Source organism: Giraffa tippelskirchi, chromosome 3, assembly GCF_054371585.1.
Source record: "Giraffa tippelskirchi isolate mGirTip1 chromosome 3, T2T-mGirTip1v1.2.pri, whole genome shotgun sequence".
Taxonomy (NCBI): domain Eukaryota; kingdom Metazoa; phylum Chordata; class Mammalia; order Artiodactyla; family Giraffidae; genus Giraffa; species Giraffa tippelskirchi.
In genome coordinates this window covers 70,175,270-70,191,892 of record NC_137277.1, presented here as the reverse complement: position 1 = coordinate 70,191,892, position 16,623 = coordinate 70,175,270, and the positions used below count along the sequence as shown (strand labels likewise).

The 16,623-nt window shown below is 34.8% G+C and overlaps 1 protein-coding gene across 4 annotated transcripts in view; it reads right to left on the bottom strand.

Annotated features, from left to right (window-relative positions):
- Positions 1–16,623, bottom strand: part of COL5A2 (collagen type V alpha 2 chain) — a 153,828-nt gene that overhangs the window by 65,750 nt on the left and 71,455 nt on the right. Inside the window, exons 2-4 of one of the 4 annotated variants that reach the window (XM_081581413.1) lie at positions 9,015–9,239; positions 6,289–6,302; positions 1,061–1,093 (exon numbers count right to left, since the gene is read on the bottom strand). In XM_081581413.1, the coding sequence (XP_081437539.1) occupies positions 1,061–1,093; positions 6,289–6,302; positions 9,015–9,239 (272 nt within the window). Of the gene's footprint in view, positions 1–1,060; positions 1,094–6,288; positions 6,303–8,957; positions 9,240–16,623 lie in introns of all 4 variants that reach the window. The other 3 variants (XM_081581414.1, XM_081581417.1, XM_081581416.1) reach the window with 3 other exon arrangements.

Genomic DNA, 16,623 nt, shown 5'->3' with positions numbered 1-16,623 from the left:
ATATGCAGACATAAAGTTTCAAAAGAGTTTTAGAAAACTCAATGGTCAAATGGATAAGAAGAACAACAAAAGGCCCAGTTATTATTTTAGAACAAATGGATGTTAACAGTTGGTGCCCATTTCCTCCCTGACTTTCTTATAAGGCTAAAACACTAATTTAAATTCTAATACAAGGAGGCAGTACTGGTATAGTGATTAAAAGCCAATGCTGGATCCAGGAAACCTGCGTTCAAATCCTAACTTCAACCCTTACCAATTGTATGACCTTGAACTAATTAATTATCTTCTCTGTATTTAAGCTTCCTCTTCTGTAAAATGGTGATGATGACTATGAAATTAACTCCTTCTCAGAGTTGTTGTGAAGACAAACAAATAAATATTTAGGAAATGCTTAATACACTACCTTAGGCACTGTGCTTTTAAATGAACACAAACAATATGAACAGTTTCACTTTTTAGGCAATCTTTGTTAAAAACAAGTCAATTTAAAAGCAAAGCAAAAATGTAAATATTGTCAAATAAATTGAACATGTTCTACTTTTGTCTTAACAAAATGATGACTTCTTTAAAAGCAAGGAGAATAGTGAAGAACTTTCATCCTATATAATGATATACTTTATGATCATCTCCAAGTCTAAGTAACTCTTAAGAACTCTATACACTATGGGCTTTACATCATGATAATGATATAGCATATTTCCAGAAGTGTGGCACATTAAATCATGCCTCTCCATTTAGATGATATAGCTAAATATACTATAAAAATATACATCTTAATTATCATTTTATATTCACATACAATATATTTAATTTGTAAAATCTTGATTTACACCTTTAGTCATGGGACAGTAAATAAATAAAAGTCAGGAAAAATAAACATGAAATATCATATTAAATTAAGAATTGATCTATTTTATTTTGCTTGTTTTATACTAAAAGTTTTGTTATAAAATAATTAAATTCCCTATTTTTGAAAGTATGTATATAAGCAATAATATACAACGATGCTATAACTAAGTTTATCAAAGGTACATGAAAACTTATATACATGTATACTTACAACAGGTACTAATCCTGGTTCTCCCTTTTGTCCCTATGAAGCAAAAGAAAAAAAAATCAATTAGCAAAATATAATGGCTTGTTGAGCATTAACATTTTATATCAAAATATTCCATGTAAACAATGGAAATTTGTATGTAAGAAAGGTAAAAAATAAAATGAGAAAATGGTTAACAATCAATTTTAGAATATTTAGTCAGACCTTATTCATGAAAAAAACACTACTTCTCTCAAAAACATGAAAATAAAATTGATCCACTGTGTGAAATGTGTAAAGTTTCCATTCAGTTTTTATGGCAATCAGACCCAAAGAGAGGATTAGAAATGTCTGTGATGGGACTTACCAGGTGGTACAGTGGATAGGAGTCCACCTGTCAATGCAGGGGACACAGGTTTGATCCCTGGTCCAGAAGGATCCACATGCCATGGAGCAACTAAGCTCGTGCACACAATACTGAGCCCTTGCTCTAGAGCCCGCGAGCGGCAACTACTGAGCCCAGGTGCTGGCCACCCCTGCAGACTGAGCACCTAGAGCCCATGCTCTGCAGCAAGAGAAGCCCGTACTCCACAACTGAGAGGAGCCCCGCTCGCCACAACCAGAGAAAAGCCCGTGTACAGCAATGAAGACACAGCGCAAGCAAAAAGGACAAATCAGGATTGTTTTAAATAATAAGAAATATAATTAAAAACAAAAAAATGCTTGTGACAACAAAAATGTCAAATCAAAGCACCATAGGAAAAACTACCCAAAGAATGAAAACACAAAGGAAAATCCAGAAATATGTACATATTTGAACTCTCACACTCATATTACATGCCATTTAGTTTTTAGTAACTTATCAGATGCCAATCCTAAAACACCTGCCATCTTTTTTTAAAAAAACTCATGGAAGACTATGAGAAATAACAAGAGCTATATGACCATCTTTTAGAGAAAAAAAGGAAAGAACATAAAAGACATAATGATATTAGGTAATTCTCAATATCTGAGGAAAACCTAGAAAAATTATTATTTGAACAGGAAAATGAAAAATAACACAAGAAACTATCATAACTCAAAGTAAATAAAGCATAATTTGCTCTTATCTTTATCTTAACAACATCTTTGCATCTATATCTTAACACCACAGATATAGATAGAATTTCTTTTGATTCTTAGAACTTTAGATTATCAAAAATTGTATTCTTATAGCATGATGTCAAGTATGTTGTTTAAATAACATTGGTTGAATTATATCTTTATATACCTCTACTATGAACTCCCCCAGTGGCTCAGATGGTAAAGAATCTGCATGCAGTGTGGGAGACCCAGGTTCAGTCCCTGAGTCGGGAAGATCTCCTGGAATAGGGAATGGCAACCCACTCCAATATTCGTGCCTGCAGAATTCCATAGACAGAGGAGCCTGGTGGGCTACAGTTCACGGGATCACTAAGAGTCGGACATGACTGAGCGACTAATACACACATACCTCTATCGTAGCACATATTCACTTGTATCATTTATTTCAGTATTTGTCTTCTAATAGATATTGGTCTCCCCAAGGTAATGATTATCTGCTTTATATTCTCAGTTGGGCACACAGAAGTTCTCAATAAAATTAATTAATATAGCAATTGTCATTAATACACTACAAAAATGCTTTTTCCCAGGTAATTACAGAGAATGAATGCATTAGGAATTATATCCAAACTATAGGAAAAATAAGGGTAATGAATTCTATTTTATTTAACTTCTCCTTTCATATACACTGTCATTACATTTGTTTATAAAAATAATAGGAGTTCAGAGTAAGGAATTATGATACTAGAAAATAGAGAGGTAAAGTATGTATCATAGTCAATACGCAAGAGATAATCACTGTTAACATTCTGACGATCTTAGTTTTTCATCATGTACCTGAGTTTGGGTTACCTAAACAATGCTTCAATATATTACTTTTAGATTTTGTCTTCATTTAAAAAATTATTTTACAATCTTGATAGTCTTAATCGTGGACTCAATGACAGAACAATACCCTGATCATACTTGCTGATTCTAATGCTGAGGTAGCTAATACTCAGGAAGTTAGGAATAAATTGAGAATTCAGAAGTATTGGAAATGGCTCTACAGAGGCAGAAAGATCCTTCAAGGCAAAACACAAGAGACTGAAAAACACCCACAAAAAGACTAGAGGAAGAGGGACCAACACATATAAGCAGCAAAGCAGCGAAGCTTATCTCTGCATTTCTCCCTCCGCTAACTTCTAAACTAGATCTTTCCATTTTTAACATGAAAGTAATACAAATTAACCGTTTAAGAGTTTAAAAAAACTTTCATTGAAATATCAAGAGAATTTTACTTGTTCAGAGAGGGTATGTAAATCTGTGTCTAATAAATAAAGGACTCCAGTGGCTCATCTGGTAAAGAATCCGCCTGCAATGAGGGAGACCTGGGTTCAATCCCTGGGTTGGGAAGATCCCCTGGAGGAGGGCATGGCAGCCCACTCCAGGATTCTTGGCTGGAGAATCCCCATGGACAGAGGAGCCTGGCAGGCCACAGTCCATGGGGTCGCAAAGAGTTGGACACGACTGAGCAACTAAGAACACACATACATGAGAATAATTCCTTTTTGGAACAAGTCTAGAAATACAAGTAAAAAGGGAGGAGAAATTATTTCAGCCAAAATTAGAAAAATGCTGCTGCTGCTGCTGCTGCTAAGTCGCTTCAGTCGTGTCCGACTCTGTGCGACCCCATAGACGGCAGCCCACCAGGCTCCCCCGTCCCTGGGATTCTCCAGGCAAGAACACTGGAGTGGGTTGCCACTTCCTTCTCCATAGAAAAATGAGCCTTCTACTGTTCCACAATACTTGATATGGGATTAAATGTTCTATAGTCAAATTTTGATAATAAATTTATCTAATGATTCTATATATTTCTTATTTTGGAAATAAGTCAAAAATGGAAATATTTGTCACTTTTGTTAATATGAGCTTTGAATAAATCAATTTATGTGGAATGATAGCTTTACTAGATTTGATTCTCATACCCCTGGGAAACATAAAATTCAAGTTTTCATGCTCAGATGAGAATTATAGTTTAATTTTACTTCTCATCTATTACTCATCACTTAATGCTAGGTGGATATGCCTCATCACTTTCATAGGAGCCTTTACCATGGAGGCAGTCACAGTATTTTTCCTACCATCACATCAACTGCATTATTTGCCTCCTACAGGATTTTAACAAAGGTTCAGTAATCATTTGGTGGTTAACATGAGTGAATGAATAAATTATAAATAAAAATCAATATTATATAAATCTAGCACAAAGTGTGTTTATACAATATTGCTCTGCTCTCATATTTCTGATGACTTGATAATAAATGGCAGAGACATGAAAATAAGCACATAACTAGAATGTGCTAAATTAACAGCTGCTTTGAATACGTCCTTCTCCAAGCTGTCCCACACCACCTTTGGAAAGAGGCAATAAACTAGATGACACGACCTGAGAGTTATCTCTTAGTAAACTGGATGATTACTAACCAAATTAAATTGATTACATCAAGGCAGTTCTCATAGTCAATTCCTTTTTTATTTCACAGATTATCTATTTACCTACTAATTCATCCATCTGTTTGCAGGCTATATTCAAACATTTAAGTTTCATAATTTTTTAGCTTTCAAATGTAAATTAAATGTGAGCTGGCATTTGCAGTCCTTCTCCTCTGACATATATTGAAATATAAATAGCTTCACTGATATTTATGACAAATAAGATGAATTTACGGTATTGCCCTCTGAGCCAAAAATGTAAAAAGTGACCAGGACCTCCCCTTGATGACATCACTTTTACTTACCAAGAAGGTGTTGCATTGCATTGTACTATTATTAATTTACTAAATTTCCATCGCATGCAAAGGCAAAGAATTTAAATTTGCTGTCTAATATCTGCCATAAAAATTGAGATGACTCCTCATTTTCATTCTTAATTCCTGTGTCCATCCCATCTGGATAAGACCAAGCAAATGTCATAGTTTTCAACTTAACCAGAAAACAAAGAACACTTCCAAGGGGATGGAGCTCTCTCACTGAATGGGATCACCCATGTCCAATCACTGGTGACTCAGACGATAGTCTGCCTGCAATGCAAGAGACCTGGATTTGATTTCTGGGTGAGGAAGATGCCCTGGAGAAGGGAATGACACCCACTCCAGTATTCTTGCCTGGAGAATTCCATGGACAGAGGAGTCTGGCCTGCTACAGTCCATGGGGTCGCAAAGAGTTGGACAAGACTGAGCGACTAACACACATGTCCAAATGATAAGTGGCTAAACTGAGTAGGTATGCCAGGGTCTTGGCTGCACCCCGTTATCGTCCTGTTGAGTGTAATGCTTCTCTCTGGGATTAGATTTCAGGGTCCTTCAATAACAAGAGGAGAGAAAGGGAGGTGATGTGTGTCAAATCATTCAATTAATTCTTTTAATTGAATCCTTGTGTGTGAAAGTCGATCAGTCATATCTGACTCTTTGTGACCCCATGGACTATACAGTTCAATGAATTCTCTAGGCCAGAATACTAGAGTGGGTGGTCTTTTCCTTCTCCAGGGGATCTTCCCAACCCAGGGATCGAACCCAGGTCTCTCACATTGCAGGTGGGTTCTTTACCAGATGAGCCACAAAGGAAGCCCAAGAAAACTAGAGTGGATAGCCTATCCCTTCTCCAGCAGATCTTCCTGACCCAGGAATCAAACCTGGTCTCTTGCACTGAAGGCTGTTTCTTTACCAACTGAGCTGTTAGGGAAGCCCCAATCAAATCTTTACTTCCCAATTGATGGGAGAGGGACCACAATTCCACTGAAGCAGAACAAATACCCTCCCACCCTTTCTTCCTTCTTTTCTTCATTCCTTACTTCATTCAATTAAACACTTATTGCAGCGTCTACTGCATTGCAATTAGACACTTATTCTAATATATATATATGTAAGGTATATGATTAACATGACATAGTCTCAATCCCTTAGGGACTCACAACCTTCTGAAAGAACCATCTATAAATAAAAATTTAAAAAGTGAAGAAAAGAGAAGTATCTATAATCTATAATCAAAGTAGCTAAACTATGCTCATGTAGTTATATTCCTATCGTACTTTACAAAGGGCTTTCAGACTCTTCAAAGCACAGAATTATGTAGATATCATTAGAATTTTTTAAATTGACAAAAATGAAACTATGCAAAGTAAAACTTACCTTTCTTCCTCTTCCTATAAAAAAGAAAAGAATAAATATATTATTTTATGCATACATAGTTATTAAGAATCTCCTTGATATTTATTTCAATAATTTTTATAGTCATAATTTAATTTAAAAAGCTTTCCCTGTCACAAATAGATAGAAATCCAAATTATTTTGCACCAATATTTTCATAAGAGGCAAAATAACATACCCCTTTGGAAAATTCTGACATTTGAATATTCTTCACAACCTTTATATAGAAAAATTTCAGTAAATTATAAAATTAGCTATTAAACCACTACAATATTGTAAAGTAATCAGCCTCCAATTAAAATAAATAAATTTATATTAAAAATAATAATAATAAAGTCAAACAATAAAAAATAAAATAAATAAAATAAAATTATAACTAATTATCTTCAATCAGTAGTCTCTATTTTTGCTTTTTATACTTTTTTGAGTAGGTTATTCATTCACATGATTAAAAAAACAAACCTAAAATATATTAATAAAGATAGATTGTACAGTGAAAAATTTCCTTACCCCCTTTTTTCTATTTCCCACATTTCACTTCTCACCAGAGGTCACTATTATTGATTTTCTTTTAGTCTTCCTAACCAAGAACATAATGGAACATTACATTTATTAAAGTCATTATTTGAGTTAGTAGTGTTCTAAAGTTTTCAGATATATCTTAAATATTTTATTTTGTTTATCCTTAACCACTTTTTCCTATATATTGCTATTATAAATGAGATATTTTTATTCCTATTATTCATTCTAAGTACTTCATAGAATGAATAATAGGAATAAAAATATTTATATATATATAGGTGATTCAGATGGTAAAGAATCTGCCTACAATGCTGGGGACCAGGGTTCAAATCCCTGGGTTGGAAAGATCCCCTGGAGAAGGAATGCCAACACACTCAAGTATTCTTGCCTAGAGAATTCCATGGACAGATGAACCTGGAGAGCTACAGTCCAGGGCCTCACAAACACTCAGACATTTCTGAGTGACTAACACACATACATTCTATGAAGTAATTATATATAGCATATCTGTTAATTTGTTAATTTTATATTGCACTATCTTACTAAGTTGTTTTGTAGCATTTTTGTACTCCCTTCCCTAAGGTTTTGTAAGTACACAATTATATTTTCTATAAATTGATCATTTAACCTCCTCTTTTCTAATATCTAAACTTCTAATTTCTTGTTCTTGTCTAATTGTTTGGTCAGGTACATTTAATAATGTTAAATTGTTCTGTGATAATGGAAATAAAGATTGGTCAGAATTTTTATCTGTTCTGTGATGATATATTTATTGGTGTGTTCTTTATCTAATATATTTAGTTAAACAGTCTCACCTTTGCCTTACAGTATCTTTGTATCAACAATGTTGTCAGTACTTTTTAAAATTATTCATCATGGAATAAATTGGGCTTTCCTAAATCACCTATTTTCAGGAAGTCATGTATTTTGCTCGTTTTTTTTTTTTTTTTTTATTTGCAGGAGGTTGTGTATTTTGCTCTGTTTTTTTTTTTTTTTTTTGCTACCATTGTCTCAACATGCACTTATCCCCACAAGTTTAATTTAGCTTTACTCCCAGGGATTCTGTGCAGATCATATCCACTTCAGGTAGCCCTTTAGTGCCTTGTTTTTAATTCTTCCCATTATATTTTCTTTACTGTGTACATGCTAAGTTGCTTCAGTTGTGTCCGACTCTTTGTGACCCTATGTAGTGTGTAGCCCACTTGTTGTAGCCCACCAGGCTCCTCTGTCCGTGTGATTCTCCAGGCAAGAATACTGAAGTGGGATCTTCTTATTACTATGGCTAAAATTAAGTTTGGGTATTTATTCCAGGCCAACTGTTACTGTTGAATGATATCCAAGAGGCTAATTGGTAAATTACTGTGTAATGTTTCCATGAAAATACTTTTGAGCACTTCATTATATTTGTTGTTATTTGCAGTGAAATTTAGGGGAAAAAATAAAGCCTTGACACTGTCTTGAGCAGGGTGCATGCAAGCCTCCATTCATGACTACTAAAACAAATAACCTAAAAGTTTAATATTAATCTTATCTGGTTCACTAAAACACATAAACATGAACTTGTTTCTCTTATATGTAAGTTTTTCTAACATGTATACTCGAATACACAGTCTTTGCTAAACACAGACAATTTTCTCCAAAAAAGAAGCTTCAAGAACCAATAATTTATATTATTTTCTCCAGGAAACCCATTCCATTCTCTTGTTTTTCTTAGCCAACATTAAAAACATTCTGCATTTATGAGCTTATGTAATAGAGGGTGCTGTGGCACTAAATTACATTAGAAATTATTACTCCATTACCAAGGGCAAAGTCGGCACAGGGAAGAGAATTGTGTTTTTAGATCTCCTTTTAGACATTAATGGACTTCATAGAAAACCAACAAATATCTTGGAGGCACCCAGCATGGATAGGGTAACAAAAGAACATCTTAAGTAGTACAAGGAATTCTCAAATTAGACATAGTCACTTAAATGCAGCCCCCAAAATTCCTTGTTTTTTAAGAAGAAATAACTTTCTTTTCATTACTGATAGATTAAAGTGGGTGAGTGAAATTATTATGCCAAAGACTACTGAATAGCAGCTTAATTATTCTCTTGGGTTGCTGAATTCTGAGAGCAAAAAACCACTGTAACCATAAAGATAAATCACTGAACAAATTCTGAGTTGGTCTTATGCATTCTTACCAAAATTGGTATTGCTACCTCCAGTTGTATGTGGACAGACAGGACAGCATTCCCCATGGGGAGTTACAGGGTCAGCACATTCAAGCACATCCTGGCACTGTATCTTGTCACAAAGAATGGCGCCATTGTCACAGACACAGATCTGGCAAGGGGCAGGTTTCCAAATGTCCCTGTTTAAGTACATCTGACCATTCTGGGTGCAGGCTATTTCTTCACCATATCCTTCTAGAATAAGAAAAAAAAAGGAGGTTAGTGACCTGAAATTTCAGAATCTGGGAAGTCTTTAGGAAGGTAAATCATCTTGTGGGTTCTAAAATCTCTGGGCTAAATGGTAACCTCCTAAGGAGCCAAACACAAATGAGCTTATTCCATTAGTATTTAAAGACAAACATGTAATTCACAATTAAATTATTATGAAACTTATATTGTAGCATGATGGGGGCAGGGAAAGTGGTCCAAAGTATACTAAATCAGAGTGCTTCCCAAAATCATTTTTGAAGATACAAATAATCAAACAACGTAAGATCATGTTTGAGGGATAAAAGTAAACCATTTGAAAAGAGGGGACAAAGAATAGTTCTAAAGAGAATACATAATTTCAGTGTTTGGTGAACCCTATGTGACTTTAAACTGACTTGAAACTTTCCATTAGTAAATCCCACAACAGAAGACAGTAAGTATTCATGTATCATGAAGAAAAATTTAAATTCATTTTAAACATTAAGATAAAAAAAGCTAATGGTGATCCATTCATGGAGTGGATTTCCGCTAAACATCTGAAAGTAGTTTCCTAAACTGTAGTGGAAATGCAAAGCTCATACAGCCAATGCATTAATTATCTTTATATAAAAATTAACAAAGTCAGGACCAAGATAACATGGTAAGCTATTACATAATATCTGCCAAATACTTTTCTATATTTAGATAAAAATTTAATGCAGATTTGGAAATATATATGCACTTTTATACACATAGCAATTCTATTATACATATACTATAAAATAAACACATACATCTTTAACATTGTGATTCTCAAGAAATAAAACTATAGTATTTTAAAACACAATGTGGATCATAAATCCTGGCTTAATTCCTTTCATTTCCAACTATTTAAATTCAAAGCTCCTTTTTAAAGCCCCAAAGTCCTCCCAGTCCCTTCCTCCGAAAGGAATCAATACAACTTGATCCCTTTGCCTGGCACTGCATTTCCTTCCCTCAACTCCAACTCCAGTAGCTCACTATCACAGTTTGCTTAATTGCCACCTGTCCCCCACAATTCTTCTCTGACTAATTTCTAAAAGTAGACTTTCTTGATCTGATTGATTTGCTTTACAGAATGCTTTAAAGAACTATTCATCCATTCGTCCATTGATTCATTCATTTTGTATTATAAGCAAGGTAATTAAATATTTACTAAAATGGAACCACTAGGCAAAAATCACTGCTTTCATAAGGTTTATCACAAATAGTATTTATTTATTCTTACTTGTTTATTTTCTTATTTCCACCACCAGGCAATATGAAAGTGAGAACTAGTGTAACTTGTTCATCGTGGTATTTCTAAAGCTTGACATCATACCTTGCATAGACTCAACATTCAACAAGTACTTGTTCAATGGATGGAGATGAATGAATGAGTGAATCTAAATTACAGTTCACTAACAATTGTACCACTACTTTACAAAAGTAAAACTAAAAATTTTAAAATGCATTTACAATAAGTTTATGTAATATAGTTACATTTAGTAACATTTATATATCTTTCACAATAAATATAGTGAAATGCTAATACAGAACTACAGATGGAAATGATTTCAGTTTAAAGAGACATTAGTCTAAATATCCATCTTCATAACTTCAGAAAGTTTTTCTTGGATAAACTTCTTCTCACTGCTCTATGGAATACTTTGCCTCACATATTTAGCTTCTCATCACAGATATTTGGTAAATGGAAAATTGTTTTCAAAGCATGGCACCACATCCTGGCTTTTGTGCTATTCATAAGAAAAGCACAAAATTTCTAATCTGTCTAATCTTCACCAAAAGATGTTTATCACATAATATGTAGCTCATCAATAAAATAATATTTGTTCTGTCTATCCAGTGTTACTATAGGCATGTTCAAGGAAGGAGAAAATAAATATCTAGCTTTAACATGCTTTTCTGCAAAACTATTTTGAAAACATAAGAAAATGGTACCTCAAAAAAGCAGTGCTACTTTTAAATGAAAAGTCATTTTGAAAGAATGTAGTTCCAAGGTGAATGTTCCCATAAAACACAATTTACATAGAAATGGATTCACACCCATAGTCCATTGAACTATTCCATTAAGTACAAAAAAATACTTTTGTTCATTAAGTTTTATGATTAAGACAGAAATATCTAATCACAAGGACTAAATGCCATTGGCTGAAAATGAGATACACCACAAGTTCAATTCGCTTGCTTCTCCCTTACCACACCCTGGGAGACAAAAGTGTTCACATGTATTTACAGAGGGTTAAGTGGGCATGTGCCTAGTACTGAATACGCAAAATATTAAAAGCATTCTGCTCTCAAAAATATAGTATTATCATTGTGAAGTGGATCTCAATTCCACTGATGAAACAATTATAAATGGGGGAATAGAGAATATGGAAAACAAACAACAAGAAGACATACAATGATGTTGTCGATTAAATATCATTAAAATGTGTGAGAGACTCTTCAGGAGTGGGTTATCCTGCTCTCTGTGTCTCCTTCAGGGTTGGGATAAAAAAACACACTCTCTCAGACTTGTGTTAACTCATAGGTCAGTTTCTTCCTGAAAGCTTAAAACAGTTTTGACCTCAATCCAATGGACAAAGAAGTGGGCCACTATCTTACTCACTTTAAATGACAATGCTAAAAATCAATTTTATACTCTGAGTCATCACTGGTCCGTTTCCCCCTGAGGATTTACAATTAAATTTAGGATGACGTGGAAAGTTAGTTGGAATGCTTTTAAATGGCAAGGAGATGAAAAACCACATTCGCTGCTAAACCCTGCCTTCTCTTCCCCCGTACAGAATTCATGCACATCACAGACGGCACAAAAACTCAGTGAACTCTCATTGTTCGTGTCTGAATGAAAGACATGTACAAAGAAACACTGGGTAGCAAATACAGGGTGACTTGCAACTCTCAAGTTTGTACATAGTAGTTGTGTACCTTATGATTAGGTTGCCTTTTCTGTTTTCTACATAGATGTTTATTTAAATGAAAAGAAAAGTAAAATAGGAAGCAAAATTGCAGCCAGTTTGCAGTGAAGTAGTCATGACATAATTATTTTATGAATGACAATATTATTAAAAATAGCTAAGAATTTTATATGACATTCTGAGAGATTCAATACCATCCTCCCGATTCCTCTATAGAAATCATATCACTATTGCAAGCTGACATTAGCCTTTATTGAAGGCCCAGAAGTTTAAAAATCATTTCTTATAAAATCTGAAAAAGACCTCCAAAACCAAAGTACTTTGATACTTGTGTTTTTTCTCCATTTATATTTCTTTAACTTTTCTATAATTGAGGAGGACTGATAGATACCTGATTGTATTGTCATTATTTTGTAATCTCTCATGGTGTTGTAACTTCTAGAAATTTTATCTTCCAAGCTACATGTTTCTTTCACTCTTACCAAATGTTCCAACAAACTGAACCAATCCATTGCAAAGTCATTATCACAAATATCTTGGCACTGATCTCTTAAGAGAGAAGAGATATATTTTATCTGACCATGTTTTGTTTGAGAGTAACTCAGTTGTTCTGTGTTTCTCAAACATCCTCATAGATTTGTCTTCTCACAAAGTTTAGGTGCTTTGGAATTCGGTTGTAAGAATTCGGTTCTTAATCACTAGATGGCAGATCAAATCCACCATCTTATTATAATAAACAATTAAAAACTCAGCCATCAGAATTGCTGTTTGACAACTATGGGCCACACCCTATGGCTACATTTCTTTATAATTATACTTGCATAAAAAATGTGAATAGAAATGGCCTTATTGTAACCTTTGACTGTTCAAGAGAGATGTGATTATATTTTTAATATTATATTATTGGGCTTCACCTAAAAATTTTGAAAAATATACAAAATAAACCTTCCTAAGCCTATGCTGGACATTCTGTAGACATTAACTAAAGAATTTTCTTGAAGAAATAATATGCTCAGCTATCACAGAAATTTTAAATCTTTTATTCAGAGAAGTGTTTGTTCAGATCATTGTATTTCACTAGACTGTGAGCTCCTTGGGAGCCAGACATGTATTCATCTTGGTAATCTTCATACCCAATGTTACATAATCAGGATGTATACTATGGACTTCTATTTTGAGTGAAAGGGAAATGGATCACTTGGTGGTTCTTGCTAAGGGTACCCCTGACATCTAGACTTTTGTGTGACCAGAAAGGAAGACGTCTATGTCAGTCATAGCAGCTCATATTTTGAGAAAAAAAAAATTTAAGTTAATAGCAGTCCTTCAACCTTCCCGGGCTTCCCTGATGGCTCAGACAGTAAAGAATCCACCTGAAAAGCAGGTGGCCTGGGATCAGTCCCTGGGTGGGGAGGATCCCCTGGAGAAGGAAATGGCAACCCACTCCAATATTCTTGCCTGGAGCATTCCATGGACAGAGGAACCTGGTGGGCTACAGTCCATGGGATGGCAGTCAGACATGACTGAGTGACTAACACACAGCCTTCCTGGCCCACTTGGTCTAGGTCCCTATTGAGGTTATGAAAGTCTGGGCTAACATTATTTAAAGTTTCTCTAGTTGCAAAAGTTTTTGCAGGGTTAGAATCATGGCAGAGTCAGCTGGTGCCCTCCTGAACTGGGCAGAGAATGCTTTATGGGACAAAGAGGATGCAGCAGGGCAGCCCGTCTGGTCCCTATGGACCAAACCATAGATGCTGCCTTTACCGATGCACAGCAGAGCCCCAGCAGCTGGCCTCAGTTCTGGAGAATCTTCCAAGGAAATCCCTCCCTTCCTTCTGCTCTCAGGCACTGTTTATCATCACAAGGGAGAGACAAAGAGGTTAGAATATTGAGTGCTTCCTTTAGACCCTTCTGACTCAATGCCAACAGTTCTGCACTGATCATCTCTCTTTCCCTGTCTGATCCATCACATTTAAAAAATTAGATTCATATGAGGTCACCAGAGATAGCTGAGGGGGACGTGTCACATACTTTGACAATACTTTTCCTCCTCAGCCTCAAGGTCTGAGTGGGTGGAGAGGTGAGTAAGTAAACAGACCTGGGAAGTTTTGCATCTTTTGTTTCTTCAATCCACTTATAGATTTTTACTTTCCAATAAACCATCTGAATTTAAATCTCTTTTTAGGATGATTACACAAATTATTACTTTCTTGTGTCCTCTATTTTTTTTTTACAATTGCATAAAGTCACCTCTCAATGATTATTTAAGCTGAGTTGAATTTCTCTTCAACATAACTTCTCTTCAACATATCTTCAAAGTAAGATAACATACTTAATATTCTAAAGCAACATAATAACAATTAATTGTGAAAACTTACCTTGAAATTTGAGAAAGTAAAAAGAAGACAACTAATACATAGTATTTCAGTGAAACGTTTAAGTACAGATAAAATGAGATTAGATAAACTGTACAAAAGTAGTTTCTTCAATACAATCATGAAAGTTTTCTGTCTCATGTCCAAGGGCTTTTCAGTTAACTAGTAAAGCTGCTGTTTTTCCTATACTTAAAATGGAAAAAATACAAAGGAAACTTTTATACTGGGTACTACTTAACTTTCCATGTATCATTGGGAAATCTAAATGACTGCGGCCAAAATGTGAAACTAAAACTGCACATAATGCACATGCAATGCTCATCTATGGTTTTGTCTGGAAAACCAACTTTCAGTCTGTTAATCCATTTGACATAGATTTTTTTCCTCCAAACACAAGGCTCAATAATGAATAGCTGTAGAAACATCACAAAGAGAACTGAGCCTACCTTATATTGAATACACTAGAAATGTTAGTAGTAATATCTCTAGCAAATGCTAGTCCTATTCTCAAATATTGTATTAATCCTAGGTGAATAATTTAGTACAATCTGTGCCATGCAAAATGTGTCTGCCTGCCTAAATGCATGAAAGGTTTTGAATTGTGTTGGATGAAGTCTGTGTACTTAATCTATCCCCAGCAATGACATTGCTTAAAATAAAGAAGAGAATCAAAAATCTGCCTAGCCATTTCTCTCTTCAAATGGGTACTATCATGAGTTTTATGTAGTCATGGAGATAAATTTATCTACAGATACTCTGGTCATGGAGTATCTGGAGATAAGTAAGTAGTAAATTTTGAGCAGTGTATAGTACCCACATTTCAGATTTCCTTCATTTCCTTTACTTTTAGCTCAAATGTCACTTTCTCCATGAAGCTACCCTGACCACCTTACAAAATATTGAAAACTATCACACACAAACCCATGTCTCTCTCCATCTAACAATCTCTGCTTTATTTTTTCTTTAATGTGGTATTTAGCACTTTTGAACCTACTAAATTATTGTATTTTTTCCTATTTTTTGCCTCCTTGTGATAGATTTATAGCTCTGTAAGGACAGATATCATTTATTCTGACTTGTCCATTGATATACCCTGATATATCCTGGTGTTTTAGAATAGTAGTCAGGATCACAGTATATGCTTATCAAATATCTGTTGAATTAATTTTGTAATTGAGTCAAATATTAGTTATTTGTATTAGCCACTTTAGGTGGTAGAGTTGTCTTGTAGTTATAGAGTTATTGTATGACTAAAAAGAGTTATTGTTATAAGAGAATATCTAGTATGGTATATTCAAATCAGTGTAAAAATAAATATTATATATAATAAGACTTTTAGAATCAAGTCAATTCTGTATCTTATGATTTCTTTGCAGGTGAATTTTACCTTCTTCTCTTATCTTTTCTCATGCAGAAGAATATTAAGGCTTCTAGAGAAAATCTAGACATCACTGTAGTCAGTTTATTTCTTATTATTCACTCTTTATTGGCTTATTCTTTATTCACGTCCCTCACTCTAACTAAATTGAACTTGCTCTTCAGTTCAGTTCAGTTCAGTTAAGTTCAGTCACTCAGTCATGTCCGACTCTTTGCGAACCCATGAATTGCAGCACGCCAGGCCTCACTGTCCATCACCAACTCCCAGAGTCCACCCAAACCCATGTCCATCGAGTCAGTGATGCCATCCAACCATCTCATCCTCTGTCGCCCCCTTCTCCTCCTGCCCCCAATCCTACCCAGCATTAGGGTCTTTTCCAATGCGTCAACTCTTCGCATGAGGTGGCCAAAGTATTGGAGTTTCAGCTTCAACATCAGACCTTCCAATGAATACCCAGGATTTATCTCCTTTAGGATGGATTGATTGGATCTCCTTGCAGTCCAAGGGACTCTCAAGAGTCTTCTCCAACACCACAGTTCAAAAGCATCAATTCTGCGGTGCTCAGCTTTCTTCACCGTCCAACTCTCACATCCATACATGACCACTGGAAAAACCATAGCCTTGACTAGATGGACCTTTGTTGGCAAAGTAGTGTCTCGGCTTTTAAATATGCTATCTAG